Source organism: Enhydra lutris, unplaced genomic scaffold (genome assembly GCF_002288905.1).
Source record: "Enhydra lutris kenyoni isolate GAN:26980312 unplaced genomic scaffold, ASM228890v2 scaffoldscaffold36, whole genome shotgun sequence".
NCBI lineage: Eukaryota > Metazoa > Chordata > Mammalia > Carnivora > Mustelidae > Enhydra > Enhydra lutris.
The window spans coordinates 7,912,904-7,934,214 of NW_019154120.1; the positions used below are offsets into that span (position 1 = coordinate 7,912,904).

The 21,311-nt window shown below is 35.9% G+C and overlaps 1 protein-coding gene across 1 annotated transcript in view; it reads left to right on the forward strand.

Moving 5' to 3' along the window:
• The window catches only part of LOC111154257 (rotatin), a 163,209-nt gene that overhangs the window by 89,322 nt on the left and 52,576 nt on the right, over nt 1-21,311 (forward strand). The window contains exons 33-34 of the mRNA XM_022513760.1: nt 12,689-12,878; nt 14,738-14,829. Coding sequence (XP_022369468.1) covers nt 12,689-12,878; nt 14,738-14,829 — 282 coding nt within the window. The remainder of the gene's footprint in view (nt 1-12,688; nt 12,879-14,737; nt 14,830-21,311) is intronic.

Consider the following 21,311-nt stretch of genomic DNA (forward strand, 5'->3'; position numbering starts at 1 on the left):
TTACTAAAGAAACTATGGCAACAATATCCTTACAAGAGTATATAGAAAAGAAATTTTTTAAAAGATTTTCTTTATTTATTTGGCAGAGAGAGAGAGAGAGAGAGAGAGATCACAAATAGGGAGAGAGGGGATAACAGGCTCCCTGCTACCCAGAGAGCCCGATGCGGGGCTTGATCCCAGGACCCTGAGATCATGACCTGAGCTGAAGGCAGAGGCTTAATCCACTGAGCCACCCATGTACCCATGAATATAGAACTTTTCTTATAGTTTATCAGATTTACAAATTTTTCTCTGTAATGTTAAAGGTAATTTTGATCAGAAATAATAGCTAACATCATGTTTACTATGTATAGAAATAATAGTTAATACAGTTTATTATGCAGTCTTCTAGGAGCGTAACAATATTTAACTTAATATTTAACTTGTATAATTGGTTGAATTCTGAACTACCAATTATTTTCATTTTGTAGATTAAGGAACTTTAGCACACGGTTTAAATAGATTTGCCCTAAATCACACCTTTGCTTTGAATCCAGCTAGTCTCTCTTTTCCACTCATTATACTGCCTCTCTAATTTAATAATAATACATAAATTTGTTTGTGGTTAAGAATGCATTAATGTTAACATCTTTTTTCCTTTTTCTGGGTTAGTGCAGTTAAAGTCATAATTTATCTTTCTTTGGTTTTTACTGGATTAATTTTTTGTTTTGAAAATCAAGTCCAGTGGTACCTAACTTTTTTTTATAGCTTCCTGCTTTTTTAGATGATTTGGAGAATAGAAAAGTGTTGCCACTGGGGAGATAAGAGATGTGCTTTCTCTCTGTTTATTTATCAGTTACATTGCTACATCTCACTCTCCAGGATCCTAGACAAATCCAAGGTTTCTTTCCCTTTTTCCACTAGAATGTATCTTTGGAGGAATTGCTAAATTCACTTGAGCCTGCTGTGAGGGCAGCTTTCCAGGCAGGGACCTGAAGCCTGGATCCAGGTCAAGGCCCACATCTCATTTTACTCTCGGAAGGCCGTTTTCCATAGCTGACGTACCAGCTTAACCCTGCTAGTTACCGAGTATCCTGGCCACTTTTCTACTTGTTCCTCTAATTTGTTTAACATTGTCTTCTGATAGTGGTTGATTATCCATAGTCTGTACTGTAATAAAACCATAGGAGACAAAACTGGAAGGAATATACAGGATTAATATTTATGTTAATAGTGTAGTAGTTTGATTTTTGTCATCCAATAACTAGATTTTAAAATGTGGTTTTTTTTGGCTTAAATAAAAATCATCTCTAGTCCCATTGTTAAACTAGTGACACTTGTGTTTTATATGCTTGGTAATATAATGCCAATGCATTTTTTATTGTTGAAATATAATATAAAAGCAAGAGTAATACTACTTCTGGGTTCTATTAAAGCTTTTGGGACATTTTATTAAAATATAGAAGCATATATAGATGTTCCTGTTTTTCTCTTGCAAGTTCAATACCGTACAGTTTGTTTTTGTTGCTAATGACATGCTTACTGCAGCTTTTGGTTTTGTTATTCTCCACTTCTTTATCACAGAATTAATTTTCTACTAAAATGTTGAAAATAGTGCTTTATTTATTTTTTTTAAGATTTAATTTATTTGACAGAGAAAGAGCGAGCAAGAGAAAGGGATCACAAGTAGGCAGGGTGGCAGGCAGAGGGAGTGGGAGAAGCAGGCTCCGGGCTGAGCAGGGAGCCCAATGTGGGGCTCCATTCCAGGGCCCTGGGATCATGACTTGAGCCGAAGGCAGATGTAACTGACTGAACCACCCAGACGCCCCAAAAATAGTGCTTTAACTGAGCTTTTGGAGTCTTTTGCCTTGCTTATTATGGCCAGGATAAAACATTTTGAGAGCTGCTCTAATTCAAAATAGTATTTGATGATTAAACTTTTGCTAGTCTTACGCAAAATTAGAAAAACAAGCTTAATTGTTTTTTGCGTTTTTAATAAACTCAGATTTTCTTCCTTTCACTCTTTTTTTGATCTTTTTTTTGGTCATTATTTTTCTTTAAAGATTTTATTTATTTATTTGACAGGCAGAGATCACATGTAGGCAGAGAGGCAGGTAGGGGGATGGGGGCGATACAGGCTCCCTGCTGAGCAGAGAGCCTGATATGGGGCTCAATCCCAGGATCCTGAGATCATGACATGAGCTGAAGGCAGAGGCTTAACCCACTGAACCACCCAGCACCCCTGTTTATGGTAACTGTACTTATTTAGCACCATAAAGAGCTGATAGTCTCATATTTGTCCCCCCCTCCCTTTTTTTTAAGTTTAGTGGTACTTTTTTTTTTTCTTAAAGATTTTATTATTTATTTATTTGACAGAGAGAGATCACAAGCAGACAGAGAGGCAGGCAGAGAGAGAGAGAGAGAGAGAAGCAGGCTCCCTGCTGAGCAGAGAGCCTGACGCGGGACTCGATCCCAGGACCCCGAGATCACGACCCGAGCCGAAGGCAGCGGCTTAACCCACTGAGCCACCCAGGTGCCCAAGTTTAGTGGTACTTTAAATCCCAAAGTGAAAACAGCTGTTCCGAGAAGGGAGAAAAATAGTCTTCAAATACTTCGATGGAATTTTATAATCTCCAAGAGGTTGTGGCCTTTGCCAGTTTATTACATCTAGAAAGAATGTGCTACAAATCCAGTATTCTAAAACCAGCACTGTCTTTGGTAGAATGATGAATAATAAACTTATTCAAAAAAATGTCTTAGGGTGCCTGGGTGGCTCAGTGGGTTAAGCCTCTGCCTTCAGCTCAGGTCGAGATCTCGGGCTCTCTGCTCAGCGGGAGCCTGTTTCCCCCTCTCCTCTGCCTGTCTCTATGCCTACTTGTGACCTCTCTCTGACGAATAAATAAATAAAATCTTTTAAAAAAGTTTTATTTGCTTGTCTTTATATATATTTCACAATATTTTGAGGATAGAGCAGGAAGTAGCACCAGTATCTAGAAGCATTGTAAATATGTTATTTTGATTGAGGTAGGTATTTCATTAATTATGTTTTACAAAGAGAACTGCTTTTACTGCTTTGCACTTTGTTTTGATACCTGAAGTCCAAGTTGATATTCTCTGTACTGTTGCTCCACTGGGCATTCTGCAGTGTTCTTTTTGTGATTACTACCCCTTCCCAAATTCTTTCCCCACACACCCAGAATAAATTCCTATTTCATGTCAGTATCTGGAATTGTTGTACTTCTGAGTGGTAATAATTCGTATGTACAAATAATGTAACTGGTTGGTTTTCCTTTTATTGCTGAGTGCTAGAAAGTTTAGAGCCTTCCTATCCAATGTGGCTTATCTGGTATATATGTTTTTTGGCTTTATTCCTGGTTCTGTATTTTCATACCCTTCTTTTTCTTTCTTTCATCCCTGTTATACTTTTACTATCATGTTATAATTTACCTTTCTTTGTAGTAGGCCTTTAATCTTTTCTGGAACAAGATGAAGCATAAATCACTTAAAACATTTTAATTTTAAAAAGTATTTATTAAAAAATACTCTCAGTAAACCATATAATCCATTTTAATTCCCTCTAATCAGGGCATTTAATATCTATATCAATAATTTAGGTTCTTTTTCATATATTAACTTTATTGCCTTGCCCACTTTTTTTTTTTTTTAAGATTTTATTTATTTAATTTGAGAGAGAGTGTGAGAGAGGTAGAGGGGGAAAGCACAGAGGGAGAGTGAGAGGGAGAAGCCTCTATGACCTGAGCCATAGGCAGACACTTAACCAACTGAGCCACTCAGAAGCCCCTGCCTTGCCTTACTTCTTACCACTTAACTTAATCTTTCTGTGTAGAATGTATGTGACCATATTTTTCATGTAGTTTTTAAATGTTTCTCTCAGCCCCCGCCCCAGACATGATAGTGATTCATTAGTCTTTGCTAGTACATAATGATATTGCCAAGTAAATAAAGTTAAAAATCAGGTCTTAAGTTTTGTAGCGTGATTCCCCACTTACTGTTGCATGGATACAGAAATGTAGTGTATATGGGCAGTGACCAGGAGCAGGAGAAGAAAAGGGGCCTGACTTCAGTGCAGTTTCACTCAGCACCCAACACCTTCATTCGGGCCCTGAAACCCTGGCTCCTGCTGCAACGAGAACTCAGTTTTTGGTGCGTCAGGCCTGGTGTGCATCATAGCACTGTTTTTTGTTTTTTCAAAGATTTATGTATTAAAGAGAGAGCATGTGCCCACATGTGTAGGGGGAGGGGCAGTGGGAGAGGAAGAGAGGTAGAATCCTCCAGCAGATGGCCCGCTGAGCACAGAGCTGGACACCGGGCTCTGTTGCAGGATCCTGTGTTGATGACCTGAGCTGAAATCAAGAGCTGGCGGCTCAACCAACTGAGCCAGGCAGGCGCCCCTCAAGGTACTGTTTTTTAAGAGCAGTGCCTATGAATACTGGTCTTCCCTTCTTCAAGGCTACAGCCTCCTCAGGCAGAGAAAACAGAATCATTGTCCTTCAGCCTTCAAACTGTCCTGCTCCCAGCTCTCCATTGTCTTGTAAACCAGGTCTCTACAGAGTGACTTGGATTTTAGTACTCTTGTGTGGGGAAGATTCTGTTGCTGGGTTTAGTTTGAGAACCGTTATCACAAATCCGTATCCCTGCAACTTTAATAACCAGGATGGGACTTTAGAGTTGATTATAACAAATTTATTGACTCGATAGGGATTATCAATGTAATTTGTTTGACTTCATTTGTGTAAACGTTTTTTGAGCACTTCAGTTTTGGGGGTTCACATGTACCTAATCAGATTTAATTCTCCAGGGCTTATGGCCTATGGGAGAGACCAAACATGTACCCAGGGAACATTGCTATAATATTTTATGTAGAATCATGGCAACTTATGCATAATTTTTATAATATTAAAGTTGTTCTTTCCACTTGAATATTATCACACATTTAAATGTAAAGGTAATTTCATGCACTTAAGTATAGTGAGTTGTCAGTTTGTGGTGTAAGTACACTTGTTTATGCTTTAGTTCCTTTCCACATTTTGATAGGACTTTGAATTGTCTATATGTATTTTATTTTTTTTTTAATTTATTTTGAAAAAAATTAGTCTTCTGTAAAAGTTGTAGAAACAGTACAATTTCTGTATACCTTTTACCCAGACTTTCCATATGTTACAGTTATACCAAGTTTGCCTTAGCTCTCTCTGCTAGTGTCTTTTCTCTGAACTGTTGAGAGTTGCAGGCATAATTCTTCTTTTTTCCCTAAACACTTAAGTGTGAATTTCCTAAAAATGAGGACATTCTCATATAAAATTATCATAGTAATTATTAAAGTTAGGTAATTATTCAAATTTTCCCAGTTGTCTTACTATTGTCCTTCATAGGAAAGAAATAAATAACGCCACCCTAGTAAAGATCTGGGATCAGAAATACATGTTACAGACAGTTGTCATATCCATTTTGTTTCTTTCTTCTAAAATAGTTCGTGAATCTTTAACATTTATGACCTTAGCATTTTTGAAGAGTACAGGCTGTTTAGTTTTTGTAATATTCTTTCATTAAGTTTATCTGCTCTTATGATTAGATTCAGGTTATACATTTTTTGCCCGAAAGCGTAGAATTGATATATTCTTGTTAGTACGTTGTATCAGGAGACAGGATCATCTCTTTGTCCCATTACTGGGGATACTGACTTTGCTTACGTGGTTAAGGTAGAGTCTGCTTGTTTCCTTCGTGTGGAATTACAGTTGTAACTTTTGCGGGAAGACACTCTGAGATTGTATTAATACCTGTTTCTCATCAACTTTCTTCCTCTAGTTTTAGCTTCCATTTGTGATTCTTGTCTGAATATTTGTGATTCTTGTCTTGTCTGAAACAATGGTTGCCAGAGAGTGACTTTCTAATTCTGTCCTTCTTTCTACATTTATTACATTTTCCTGTTAGAAAGAGCTTTCATTTCTTCCCCCTTTATTTGTTTACTTCATTTATTAATTTATTTGTCTTATGAGTTATAGCCTGTTTCCAACCTTATTTATTTAGATATTCAAATTGTTCCAGATTTGACTAGGTGGAGCCCCCTCATGAAGAATAGTTTGTCCCTTTAATGTGTTTTCTTCAGTCTTTGAGCACTTCCCTATTTTCTGGTGTAGCAAGCAGCCCTAGCCCTGGATCAGACATTTGCTCAGAGAGCCCTGATCTTTTAACGGAGAATGGTATTTAGAAATGAGATCTGGGTTCTAAATATGTTCATTGTTTCTGAGCAGGGAGAAGGAGTCATTGCTTCCATGTATTCATAGTGGACACAGCTGGAAACTCTCTGCGTGTGTGTTTATGTGTTTGTTTTAGATGGATAGCTGTCTCATTTATAGTTACAGTATGTATCATTTCCGTATTTGATGTGATAACTACCAGTACATGTTTTTCATCTTTTAAGGTGTTCCTCATGAATCATTATGAGTATTAATTTCATAAAACAATAAATACTTGGTGTCAGAGAAGCAATATCATTTTATCTATATTCATAATTTATGTGTAGTTAGGGATTTCTTATGTAACTAGGGTCATTTTTCCCAATCTTTGCATTTTATTAGAGGAGTTTTTTCTATCTGTTACATATCAAAATAATTCTTTTTTCAACTTGAAAATATTCTTTGGTCTTTTTTTTTTTTTTTAAAGATTTTAAGTAATATCTACACTCAGCATGGGGCTTGAACCTACAACCCTAGGGTTGAGAGTTGTGTGCTCACCTGCTAAACCAGCCAGGTGCCCCTATTCTCTGCTCTTAAATGTGATTTTTATTTTGCTTCTCTTTTGCTTCCTTTTGAACCACAGCTTAATGGGTATATTAGTACTGGGATACCAGGAGTAAAATATATGTTTTTAAATTAATATTATAGCTTATTGAATCCTTGAGAACAATGTTTTCAAATTAATTGGAGTGTTTTATGACATAATTAATTTGCTGTTTTCTATGCACACTTACTTATTACCATACCTGGTGATTTGAAGAGTTTTCCTTTGCATACTGTCTTTCTCAGCTCTCCCTGGCCATTTTGCAGATGATCTCGCAGCCCCAGCACTCACCTGAGGGCAAGTCTGGTAGGGATAAAGACGTGCTGGGACAGAGCAGTGAGACCATGCTGATTTCCCCACTATGCCAGAAGACAGCCCCATCAATTACTGATGGATCTGTAGAGCGAAGCCTTATGCATGCATAAAAAGCTTCATTGTTCTGGACCTTCTACGATTAGTAATCTGTGGAAAGCCTGAGTCAGATCATCTTTTGTACACATGCTGGGCTTGGCACTACTGCCCTGGTAAAGCTCTGTTGCTAACATGCCACTGCTACTAGGAATCTTTGGCAGGTGGAGAATGGGGACCCAGGCTTAATGCTTAGGTAAAATAAATTGAATAAAAAAAAAATGGTGTAATAGGTACATATTCCAGATTTGATCTTCTTTGAGAACTTAAAAATATCTTGAATGAATTGTTTGAATTTTTAGAAGAATTTTTTTAAAAATAATAAATATCTACAGTTAAAACAACCATTAGGGCTTATAATGAAATTTACTGCATCTCTTCATTCACAGACACAGCTTTACCTCCTACTGATTTTAATTCTTCAGATAGTTGCTTTCATATCTCTAAATAGTAGTTTGCAATAATGTTTGTTCCTTTACTGTGTTGATACGCAGGAGTTAGCTCATTTAAGTAATGTCCTGCTAATTTAGTTTTGTTACCAAACTTAGTTTCTCCACCTGCTGTTTCTGATCTTGTTACTTGTGGGTGATATCTCTATCCCCACCATTTAGAAGGTAAGGAAGTTGTGGCTAGGATGTCCCTATCCTTTCACTGCTGCTGATCTTTGTCAGTTTTATCTTTTACTTTGTGAATGTTGATGACATTTATATTCTCTTCTGCAACCTTGATTTATCTATAAATGGATTCTAAAAATTGAAAACTAGTAATTTACTACACAGCCACTTATGGGGCTGTGGTTATACTTCTGTATCTCTTCATCTAGGGCTGTGATTTCTCTGGTGCTCAGAAGAAACATTTTCTGATATTTATATATATATTGTATGTATACAAACATAGGTGTTTATGTATGTGTATAATTAAAAAAAGTGGTTTGGGTGATTTTTTTCCTATGGAGTGTCTAATTTTTTTTTTTTTAAATTGTGAGTCTATATTGTATCTAATGTTTTTTTAAACTTTTAGTTATCCTTTTTTTTTTTTTTTTTTTTTCAGTTAGGATCCTTTCTTGAAGAGAAAGGATCTTCAAAATGATCATACTCCTACCTAAAAACAAGTGCATGAGCAAGAAACTTGATGAGTTTTTGTGGTTTTGAAAATGTATTTAAATTGTACTCCAGTAGTTTGGGTAGTTACCAGATAGGTTGAAATCATTCCTCACAGGAATTTTGCTCCATTGTTTTCTAACATCCTATACTACTGATGAGAAATTGGACTCCCAGCTGGCTTTTTTACCTCTTTATGGCCAACTTTTTCATTTATCATCCTCTCTTTATCTTTGATGTCCTAGAATTTTATGGTTTTGTATCTTTTTTCATTGCTCTTGCTTGACACTCATTAAGCTCCTTAATTTGAAGACATAGATGTACTGTATCTTTTGGCTCTACACGTATTTTCATTTTTATTTATTTTATTTTTTTAAAGATTCATTTATTTTAGCGCTCGTGCAAGAGAAAGTACGCATGCTTGTGCGCAAGCGGGGGAGGGACAGAGAGGGAGAGAGAATCCTCAAGTGGACTCCTGCTGAGCATGCAGCCTTACTCGGGGCTTGATCCCAGGACTCTAGATCATGACCTGAGCAGAAGTCAAGAGCCGGTTGTTTAACTGACTGAGCCACCATGCACCCCATATTTATTTATTTTAAAAATGACTTTTCTTTTTCCTTTGTTCTATCATTCCACATATCGTATGAGTCCCATATTAAGTCCCTTGAATTGATTTTATTTCCTTATCTTTTATAGTTTTACCTCTTAGTCTTTTTTTTCTGGGATATTAATCCTTCGTTCATATCAGAATTAATTTAACGTATTCAATCTTGGTAGGCTGAAATATTTTCACACTGATTTATAGGCAAAGAAAAAAAAACAGTTTGTTTTTTTTTAAGATTTTATTTTATTTTGTTTTTTTAATTTTTTTTTTAAGATTTTATTTATTTATTTGACAGAGAGAGATCACAAGTAGACGGAGAGGCAGGCAGAGAGAGGGGTGGGGGGAAGCAGGCTCCCCGCTGAGCAGAGAGCCCGATGCGGGACTCGATCCCAGGACCCTGAGATCATGACCTGAGCCGAAGGCAGCGGCTTAACCCACTGAGCCACCCAGGCGCCCCGATTTTATTATTTATTTGAGAGAGAGAGAGAGAGAGCGTGCAGGCAGGGTGGCAGGGTGGGGGAAAGAATCTTGAGCGGACTTCATGCTGAGTGTGGAGCCCAGCACAGGTTCCATCCTACCACCCTGAGATCATGACTTCAGCTGAAACCAAGAGTCTGACACTTAACTCACTGAGCCACCCAGGGGCTCCTTTTTCTTTCCTTCTTTCTTTTTTTTTTTTAAGTTTTTATTTAAGTAATCTCCACAACCAACATGGGGCTCAAATTCACAACCCCAAGATCAAAAGTTGTATGTTCTTCCGACTGAGCCAGCCAGGCACCACCCCGCCGCCCCCCCCACCAGAAACAGGTTCTGAAACCTTACTAAGTAGATGGAATTTTAAAGTTAACATCTCCAAATAAATAAATAAATAAATAAAGTTAACATCTCTTAATATGACTTATTTTGTATCATTATTTTCTAAGTATTTTCTTTCTATATTCATAAGGACTCGAGAAAAAAATGAATTTTAAAAATATAAATATTCCTTAACTTACAATGGGGTTCTGTCCCAGTAAACTCACTGTTAAATTAAAAATATTATAAGTTGAAAATGCATTTAATATGCCTATTGAATATCAGAGATTTGCCATGCCTACCTTAAATGTGCTCAGAACACTTACATTAGCCTGCAGTTGGGCAAAATCATATACACAAAGTCTGTTTGATAATAAAGTATTGAATATCTCCTGTAGTTTATTGAATATTACAATGAAAGTGAAAAACAGACTGGTCGTTTATCCTTGTGATCACTGGCTAACTAGGAGCTGTGGCTGGCTACTGCTGCCCAGCATCGTGAGAATACGTTACTGCATATCACCAGCCGGGGAAGAGATCAAAATTCAAAGTCGGAAATAGTTTTTACTGAACACATATCACTTTGCTCCATTATAAAGTTGAAAAATTGTAGGTTGAACCATTGTAAGTCAGGGACTATCTGTGTACTAACTGAAGGGTAAATGGGATTATGTTAATGATTCTTTATCACTAAGGGAATTATGTATACTTGGGGAGTCATTACTCCAATTCTACATCCCTTATGTATAATTTCTCCCTTACTGTGGAAATACTTATAACTGAAGAAAAGGTAGATTTTACTTATTTATTTATTTATTTACTCATTCATTCATTTATTATTTTTTAAAAGATTTTACTTATTAGCGGGGGGAGGAGCTGAAAGGAGAGGGACAAGCATACTTTCCAGAGTGTGGAGTCCGACATGGGGCTCGATCTCACAACTCTGAGATCTTGACCTGGGCCAAAATCAAGAGTCAGACACTTAACCGACTGAGCCACCAAGGCACCCCAAAACGGTGGATTTTAGAAGACAGCGAGTCTGTAATATACCTTTCCTTCTAGCAGTTGGTATAACCTTCAGCCTCAGCAGACCTTTACAGAATAAAGAGTAAATTTAATGAGTAGATTTAATGAGAGCTCTTGAAGGGCTTGTTTTTGAGATTTATATAGCTTATATTCTTTCACCTATTTTTATTAAACCTTCATGAATTGTAAGACTGCGGTGTAACTCATCTAGGAAGATAAGTATGATTTTTTTTATAGGTATAATTTTGCAAAAGTAAAAATTTTATGCGGTCTGTAAGAAAATTTAAAAATTGTTCTGGGCATCATTATGAAATATATTTAAAAAGGTAGTATTTGTCCTACTTTGTTTAATCATTTTATTTTATTGGCTTATTGAAGTTTGTTAAGTAGTTGGAACTAAGCTAGTAAACTTAGCTGAATTATTTATAATTCTCATCTTGGTTGTTAATTCCTTCTCTGAATTATTATAGTGAGGGCTTTACTTTGTGATGTTAAGCAACTATTGCAAATCTCCTGTATATTTGAGATGTTTTGTACATTTAGAATGTTATAAGTTGCCTAAAAGAAGAGTTTGAAGATGTGGATGTTAGGATTGACTCTGTGGTTTTGGATGAATTATTTCCTTCCAGATCATTAAATAAGTGCATGAAAGGGCCACATTGCCTGAAACATATACCATGGTTGACAAACAGCCATATGACCCTGTTCTTGTACTTTCACAAGAAAAGTTTTACCTGCTTCTTCTAGACCTCAAAATTTAAAGTTATGCAGGGAGCATCATGTGCTGGTTGCTCATTAAATAGCCTTATTTCTTATTAAATATGTAAATTGCTCTATTGATGAAGAGTAAGTTCACAGTATTAGGTAGTTTTATTAGAATACAACCATAACAATTCACGACCATAAAAGGAATTTAATCATGAAGTCAGAGGTTTGATTATAATGACAATATCCTGAAAAAGAAAGGTTAATGGAAATAATCTTACTGTTTTAATTTTACCTTTCATTTGTGAATTATTTTATCTTCCTGGATAGTAAGTTTTAACATCCATCTTTTCTTGGTGATGAGCAGACATGAGAAAAGGGACCCATACATAAATATCACAGTTAATGATAAACTTCGAATATGTTTTGACCATACCTTTCCTTGTGGCACTTAAATTTCTGTTTTCTGTCTTTTATATTTCTCTCTCATGGTCTGTTTTAAAAATCATAACTTTTTTAAATCATTTTCCAAAAACAAAAATAATTATAAGCTAGTGGCATGATTCTTTGCAAACTTTAAACATATCCTGACTGCTTGGTTTTTGCCACTGGATATTCCAGGAAAAGTAGTGAGTGGCAGTGTAAAACACAGTTTGGAAAAAAGTGCAACTAGATTAAAATTGTATAATGGCAGATTCTTCTCAGTGTCCTGATGGAAGTGTGTGTGTGGGCATGTGTGCCTGCATATGTTTCTCTTGCAGAATTCATTCAGGGAGAAGTAATGTGGCAAACAAGTTTTATCCTTGATAGTGATGAGGCTTTCATTTTTATCTGGCATATTGATAGGTGCAAAAAATAATTTGGAACGTAATTACTGGATCACATTATTTCAGATATTTAAATACTTATTTTATTCCGTGTAGGTTGAAAAATACTGCTCTTATTGTATTTGTGGATCGAGTATGTAATTACTTGGTTGAAACTGTAGCATTTCATAGAAGCATTGTAAACTAATGTTTATCCCGCAAGAGATAAAATAGATCAGCCTTCTGCCTTCAGAGGACTTTTAGGCAGCAAACACTGAGAGGATGAAATATTTGCCCAAGTCAGGTTGCTTTGAGTGTGGAGGGACAGAGGCAGGTGGAAGGATCAGGTAGCGCCTGGGTTGCATTTGGTTCGCTGAGGGGAATGTGGGGCAGACAGCAGGTCTTTTTGAAGAAATTACTTTATGAATCAGTTTCTCTTTCTTCTTCTCTCCTTCTTTTCTTTATAGGGCCCCTGTGTCCATGATGAGGATTCTGGCCTGTCACTAACAGGAAAACCTGCCCTTCAGGCTCTTTTATATCACTGCCATTTTTATGAGCATTTGAACCAGATGGTAAAACACTGTTACCTGGGACGGTATACATTTGATTTGAATTTTTCTGCTCTTGATCGAACTTCAGAAGGCAGTGATTTAAATGGTAAGTACATTATATCTTTATTTTTATGAGATCTAACTTTTTAAAAACTGTTGAATACCTATGTGTTTGTTACAGAATATTTGAAAAATAATGAAAGTACACAGGAAAACGCTTTTCTCTGGGCCTCACGACGCAAACATGACCTTCGTTAACGTCAGGGTGGATTTTCTCCAGTCTTCTCTCTCTTGTAGCTTTTGTTTGTTTTACATGATTGTGTTCATATCTATGTACATTTTTGTTCCCTCCTTCCACTAAACATTGCCTAAGCATTTTTCTTCATTATAAATTCTTCATGGAAACCATTTTGACATCTGATTAATGTTTTATAAGCTATTCATGCCCTTCAGTAAAGTTTTACAGTTTTTTTTTTTCTCTATTAGATGTTTTAAACTTTTCGAAATTTTCTTCCTAGGCAATCAAGAATGAGACCTTTTCCTACTAAATTTTCTAATTTGTTTTGTAATATATCAAAAAGCTATTTGTTTTTGGTATGGTACTCATTTATCAAAATATCTTGCTGAAACCTTCTTCTATCTATTTGTAGATTCTTTTGGATTTCTATGATCTTAGCATGTATAAATACTTTTGTCTCATAATAATAACTTAATGATTTTAAAAAATAAGTTATATTTTTAAAATTAATTTTTAATAGTAATTTTTGAAAATCTTGACATAGTTTCACACTTACAGAAGAGGTGCAAGAATGCAAGAATGTTCTCAAATGTTAACATTTTACTGTGTTTGTTCCCCTATGCCATGTGTATGTATATGTATGTGTTTATAAGCATGTATACGTATATATATATTTTTTTCCTGAGGTATTCTAAGAGTGAATTGCAGACATAGTTCCTTTACTCCCAGATACTTAAGTGTGAGCTTCTAATTCACTTTTCTCCTCAATTCTTGAAGGAATTAAGAGGAAAATGACATTTGATGAAGACTTTGAACATTTTTTTTTTTAAAGAGGAAGAGAGAGAGAGATGGGGTGGAGGGGGCGTAGAAGAGAGAGAGAGAGAGAGAGAATCTGAAGCAGGCTCCACACCCAGTACAGAGCCTGACGTGGGCTTTCATTTCCTCACCCTGAGATTATGACCTGAGCTGAAATCAGAGTCAGACGCTTAACCAACTGAGCCATCCAGGCACCCCAGAAATTTCTGAAATTTTAAATAAATGTCCTTATTAGGAAAGTGACCTATTTCATTGTTTGGATTTCTCTGGGTCAGTGTTACTCAAAGCATGGCTCTTGAACCAACATCATTCAGATCTTTTGTGAACATATTAAATACAAAATTATGACTCTCACCCTGATTTGGGTGAGTAGAATCTCTGGGAATAGGACCCAGGAAATTTCTTTAACAAGCCTTTCATGCTTCTTATACACATTAAAGTTTGGGAGCTTGTGGTCTTGATAAATTGTATTAAATTAAGCCAAGCAAACTCCATTAATTGTCATTAAAATTTTTGTGAAACAAGATTTATATATAAATTAATTAAGAATAATAAAAATTAAGCAAACTTTTGGGGCGCCTGGGTGGCTCAGTGGGTTAAAGCCTCTGCCTTCGGCTCAGGTCATGATCCCAGGGTCCTGGGATCGAGCCCCGCATTGGGCTCTCTGCTCAGCAGGGAGCCTGCTTCCCTCTCTCTCTCTGCCTGCCTCTCTGCCTGCTTGTGATCTCTGTCTGTCAAATCAATAAATAAAATCTTTAAAAAAAAAAAATTAAGCAAACTTTTTTCCTTAGTTCTTGGTTGGTTTTCTGGAACAAGTTCTTCACTGGTTTCCTATAACAAGTATTCTTTCTGTTAAATGTTTTAATATGGAGGAGACTGTATTCATGTTGACAGTTTTCCTGTTGTCACAGGTTTAGATGACTCATTCAAGTTTTGGAGGGCTCCATCTAGGATGTCCAATCAAGATCAAGATTCAAGTTCTCTCTCCACCTTGGAAACAATGGTACTTCCAAAGAATGCATGAGTGCTTCATTTTGAATCTCTGAAAAAATTTGAATTTACGTGGTGGACAGATAAGACTGTATACAGAGTATAAGGTTATGATTAAAATAGCTGTGATTTACTTATTTATTTTTTAAAAATATATTTATTTATTTACCAATTTATTATTTAAAGTAATCTCTGTAGCCAGCATGGGGCTCAAACCCACAGCCCTGAGATCAAGAGCCCCATGGTCCACTACTGACTAAGCCAGCCGGGGGCCCCATAGCCGCAATTTTTTAAACTGCTGTCTGTGTAGAACTAGGGTCTAATGTACTCATAGAGTTACACTGGATATCCTTTTAGATGAATTTACAACCTTTACTTCACCTTATTTGATAGAATCAGAAGCATCAAAATTTAAAAATGTTTATCAGTAGTAATAGAATAGATCCCATATGATAATAATGCTTGAATACCATGCAGTTTTGCTGAAGGGCAAAGCAATTTGGAGAAAATGGACCCATTCAAATGATTTCAGTTTGGTCCTGTAGATTTTAAGCACTTTTCTAAATACTTGCCTCAGGTAGAAGCTTGTTTTGATTATCTGAAATACCTGAAATTTATGCCTGCCTGCCTTTTTCTTTTCGTATATGAGTTGCTTTGTTCTAAAAAGTTTGAGACACATTAAGTATTTCTAAGTATGACTGATGTTAGGTTTCACTTGTTTTACAAGCATACGAAATCATTTCCTCTCAACTGGAAAGCATTACATTGAGTCGTAAAGTGTTTTTGGAACAGTTACTGTGTCGTAGATCCTGTCAGGAAGACAAAGGCTTGGCACTCCTGCTATTGGAGCCAAAAATATGAGAATAATAAATAATTAAAGGGTAATAATAAGATTCACTTCCTGTAGTGTCTAAACACTCGTACTTTTTGCTGCAGTTTTAGGAGTTATTTTTTACACGTAGACTCAGAAGAGTTTGTGGGTAGTGCTGCATTGAACCTTTATTTGGAAAAGTAGAGTAATTACCCCAGTTCCACTAGATGTCATGCTTTCCTTTCCATGCTAGAAATAGTATGTATCTTCTTCTCAACAAGAGAAATAATATAATTAAATGCAAAAAAGAGCTATATTAATTTGTTACTTAATTCACAGAAGGGCAGCACTAATGTGTGCTTAAAAGTAATTCATCGGCTTCCCTGTCTATTAAAAGGGCTATCCGTAGACTAACCTTGAAATTTGTACATTCTTCAGTTCTTTGCTTGTAGTAGGTACTCAGTAAGGAGCAATTGCTCTGATTAACTTTGAGTCATCTTAGCTATTTTGTAGATACCGAGTTGTATTTATTCTATGCAATAATACTTAAGTACTTTTGCATTTTTCTATTTTATAAGAGATAATAATATATAACAATTATATATAATATATAGTAATAGATATTTTAATAATAACAAATCTTATACATCAGGTTTTCTGAGGAAAATTATAGAAATACGTTATTTGTTATAATCATTGTTAAAATAGAAGCACCTCTATTAGCATAAGACTCTTTGACTTGCTTGTGTTTGGATGTTACATATTCTTTTAGAAATATAAACCAATAAAATCTTTTTTTTTTTTTAATAAAGAAGTCTTATTGTAGTTCTATGTGGGATTGATTTTGTGGAGTTTCTCAAAAGATAATTATCTGTTGGAATTTTTACATTCAATTCTTTCTTTTCTTCTTTTGGATTCTAAGTAGAAGAGCTTTGGCGTAGGTCACTTACTCACCAAATTGGTGACTTTTATTCACAGAAGTAGTCTCATTACCCCAAATTTTGCTAATTGTCATGTTTTTCTTGCCATGCCAGAGATACTGTATGTTTTTGTTCCAACAGGAAAAAAAAAATTGGAGAATTTATTCATTATACCAGTATTTATTTATTTATTTAATTGAAAAGGTTTATTTATTTATTTGGCAGGGGAACGCATAAGAGGGAAGGGCAGAGAGAGAAGGAAAAACCTCAGTAGACTCTGCAGTGAGCACGGAGCCTGCCGTGGGGCTCTGTCCCACAAACCTGAGATCAGGACCTGAGCAGAATTGAGAGTCAGACACTTAACCGACTGAGCCACCCAGCGCCCACGTACTAGTATTAACTTTAAACCAAAGCTGTCATACCTAGGCCAGCTAATAATTTCTTAAGGATAAGAATATGTTGAAGTTACAATAAAGGTATCAGTTCAGTGGATTTAAATCTTGCCAATAAGTGTATCTGATTATTTATATCGTTATTTTGTATATTTGCCAGATATGACAAAAGATGCAATTTGTTTGTTGGTTTGTTTTTCCTTTTTGTCTTTCTAAGGAAAGCACTGTCCCTTGATTTGAGTCTTAATCATCTAATGTGTTGTCACTGGGTTGTTATCCATTCTGTGCAGTTAATGCCACATTAGGGACTTTGATGGTATTGTCTGATGAATATAGTAGTTCAGTTTGGCAAACTTTGTAGTGATTGGGACACGTGTGATCATAAATTACAGACAGGATAAAGAGAGTCATTTTCATGTTGGTGCATTGCCCTTGTAACTAACCGTCTTTTCGGAGATGGCTTCTACCCAGCCCAGTGTCTCTTTCTCCCAGGTAGGAAGGGTCAGGCATTGGTTGGTTTTCCTCCTGAAATCTCATTTCTACTTTTTAGAAATATCCACACTAGATGGGTACTTATGCCTAGTATACACCGGTATGCAGCAACAGTTTTCTGACCAAAATGTGCATATATTTTTTTTAAACTACTGTTGAGCAGAATTATGTCTGTATTTTTTTAAATCTGTTTTATCAGTTGCCAAAATAAAGGAGAGGTGGTTTCTTTCCTTTTGAGCTTTTCTTTGTGAAATACGTGATTGTTTGAAACTTTTAGGAGCACCAGTTTAAATAAAACTGATTTTATTTTAGTTTAAGTTAATTTAAACATTTAAAGAGAAGTTACTCATGGGATTCTTACTATTGCTCTTTTACAAAAGAAGAGATTAAGGCATGCAAGGAGTAAGTGTCTTATTCAAGATTCCAGTGCTGGTAACTGATAAGAGCATTATTTGAACCCAGAAGTATGTTTGGCTCTAGAGCCCAGGTTGTTGACCATGATGTTCTACTCCTTCACAAAGCCAGATGTGGTAGGTGCCATAACAGATGTTCTAGTCAGGGTGCAGTGAGATTACAGTAGAGGGCATCATGGAACAGAAAGTGATTTTGTATAGGAAGTGGTAATTGAAATAAGCTTTGAGGGGTTAATCTTTCTTAGATGTATGCACACATTTTCAGGGAACCAAAAAGATATTCATACTTGTCTTAGGATTCAATACCTTTTGACAAGAGTTGAAAATCTTGTCAGGAACATGAAGCACAAAGAAAACATATCGGCGTTTATGTGGTTGTGTGGTACTAAAAGCATTAGATGCTCAGAAAATGTCTGGTTGGTTTGGAATGTGCAACAAGGCCAAAGTTTAATTACCAGGTAGGGGTTAGCTAAGAGAGCTAAATCTGTTTTTGGTTTGAAGAGGTAAGATGTAATAGCTGTAAAGATACAGACGTAAAGGCATTTCAGCTGAGTAAAATGCACGAAACGTTACCATTGACATTATAGAAATATGCATTGGCATTTGTGTGAAGGTAGTTACGAGTTATTTTCTAGAATGAAGAACAGACCAAGGGCAGTTAAAGCAGGGATGAACTGAAGCGGCTTTTTAGAAGAAAAATCATTTTGGCATAGGAATTAGTGATAGAGTAGGTACATACGTCCAGTGCAGTGACCCCAGGAAAACCTGGGGAGTCAGCAGTTTGCATGATGGTGGAGAGAAAGAGAATGATATACTTTGTTTAGATAAATTTCAACCGCCTGGGGATTACCCGGGATCTAAGACCCTGTGTATTTTAGTTAGAAAGACAGTATAAGTGAGATTCTAGTTCCTAAGTGTTGGTAATATAGGCCACAGGGCAGTAGTACAATGAAAGTAAGTTTGTTGTGGGTTTTTTTTTTTTGTATAAAAATTTAATATTGATTCTTTTTTAAAAACAAGATGTATTTATTTATTTTAGAGAGAAAGAGAGAGAGAGCATAACTGGGGGTGGGGGGAGGAGCAGAGGGAGAGGGAGTAAGAGAGAGAGGCAGACTCCTCGATGAGCACGGAGCCTGATGCCAGCCTTGATCTCAGGACCCATGAGATTGCGACCTGAGTCAAAATCAAGAGTCAAGACACTCAACTGACTGAGCCACCCAGGAGCCCCTAATAAAAAATTAAAATTGATTCTTTTAATAAGACTTAGATATTGATGGTTAGTAATACTTCCATGTTAGTTTTTTCTACTAGGATTTTTTTGTGTGTGACATTAGAATGAATATAATGGCTAGTGGAAAAAGAATATGCATTCCAGTCTGTGTACATAGTGTATACTATTTTATAAATATTCTTTTAAAAATCATTGGAAAGAGCAAATAATATTTATTTTGTGTTTTTTATCTGTATTTTTTATTGCTTTGGTGTGTTTGAAATTATCCAGCCTAAGTAACTATAGAGGTATAGCCATTACTGTCAAGTACAAACATTTAAGGAAATGGCAAAAATGTTTTGAGATTGATTTCAGCAACTTTATTAAGCAGGTAACTGAAACTGAAATAAGTAAAATAGGTTTGGGTCTTATTTTATATTTGTACTAAAATATATTTCCTTAATTTTGGTAAAACTGGTTATTTTTTGTAGTCAGCTTTGATATATGTGGAGAGTCAGCCTTGGGCCTTTAGCGCTCAGATGACAATAGCTTCATCTAGTTGGCTCTTTGCTGGAGAGCTGCGGATGGGTTCAGGTGTATTTGAGAGTGGAAATCTCTCCAAGAATCCGGGTATTTGGTGTAGGGTCACAAAGCTGATGGAGACAGGAATAGGACGACAAGCTCTAGGAAACTTGTTCTCTGAAGGCATAGGGATGTGATTATATCCTAAGGTTAAGTCTTCGCATGCGAGTGAGTGGATCTTATATCATCTTAGACTCGTTGCTTCAGTGATATTTCTCTGAGCTTCCTTTTTTTTTTTTTTTTTTTGGTATTGTACACAGTCCATTTGAATCATGGATCTATATAGTCGGAGTGATTTGAAGTTCTTCTTATAATTTGGTGAGAATTAACGATTACAAATTGTGAAGTGTCCCAGAGCTTTTGTGGTGTTGGGCATAGAGACAGGTATCATCTGTAGTACTGAACACGTGAAACCTGTTCCTCAGAAACTTTCCATACTTTGTATTTTGCCATGTTTTAAAAATTTGAGTCAATTTGTACCCTGTCTTTTTCATCTCACAGATCCTCATTTTCTTCCTTTGTTCCCTTAATTTTTAAAAAACCAAATAACTTACTTGGGAAACAATCTACTTTGGATGAAAGAGGATATAGACAATATTATAAAATTACCTGACATATAGCATTCAAAAAACTTCAAAGTATCCAGTGAACACTTTCATTTCTGTAGGGCAGAATACAAAAGAAAATAGTTTTGAACATAGATGCATTTTGTTTGTTTGACAGAAATTGTGGCTTTTTTAGACCCAAATTCTACTTTGATATGGTAAACGACTTTGCTATTTTCTGCTACTTCAAAGGGACTCTGTTAAAATTGTAACTGCCTATTTTACAATGAGGCATGATTTAGAAATCTTTTTTAGCTATCAAATCTGTTTATAAACGTGTTGAAAAAAAGGTTATTATCTTTTTTAGTTTTTGTAAGCAAAATTTGATTGTTTTACGACAGTGGTAGTACCAGTTTATCTGTACTAATAAGCTTTTATTGCCTGTTACAATACCAGAAAGGTGAAGGGTAGAAGTATATATACTTCAATTCAAGGAATACTCAGTTTTATTTGTCTTATCAAGGGAATGTAAATTAAAAATCTCAAGATGGTTCATGTGGCAGACAAGAAAGAGGAAAATGTCTAGATTGTGATTTTGTACTGAAATCATTTTAATGAATTTAATGAATAGAGAGCAATGACAGAAGAATTAGACAGACTCCCTGGTATGAGGACAGCCCTGGCCCCCCACTTGGGGCTTTATGGTTACTGTGAGAGCAAATGAGAAGGTGTGTTCTCTGCTGTGAGGGGTTGGTGGGGGTTGGGAGAGGTGGCTAAGTACACTCAGCTTGGCTGGCCAGCATTCTGGAGGTTTGTCTGAGGGCTTCCTCTGACTTGAGTGTATTGGTGCTTCTGTGAACATAGTCCTCAATGAGAATCCTATTTAGAGTGTGACCTTGTGGTCCTTTTCTCTAAATGAGGACCTGGACTAGATCAGGCCTTTTCTGCTTATGGCATTGTGGGCTTATGTGAACCTCTTCCACCTTCCAGAAGCTAATACTTGAATATTAAAATGGATTAGTTGTTACTTGGATTTCAAGGTAAGTAACATATTTGTGTGTATATGTATATATACACATACGCACACACACATACATACACTTACCCTGTATGGTAACTTTATATATATA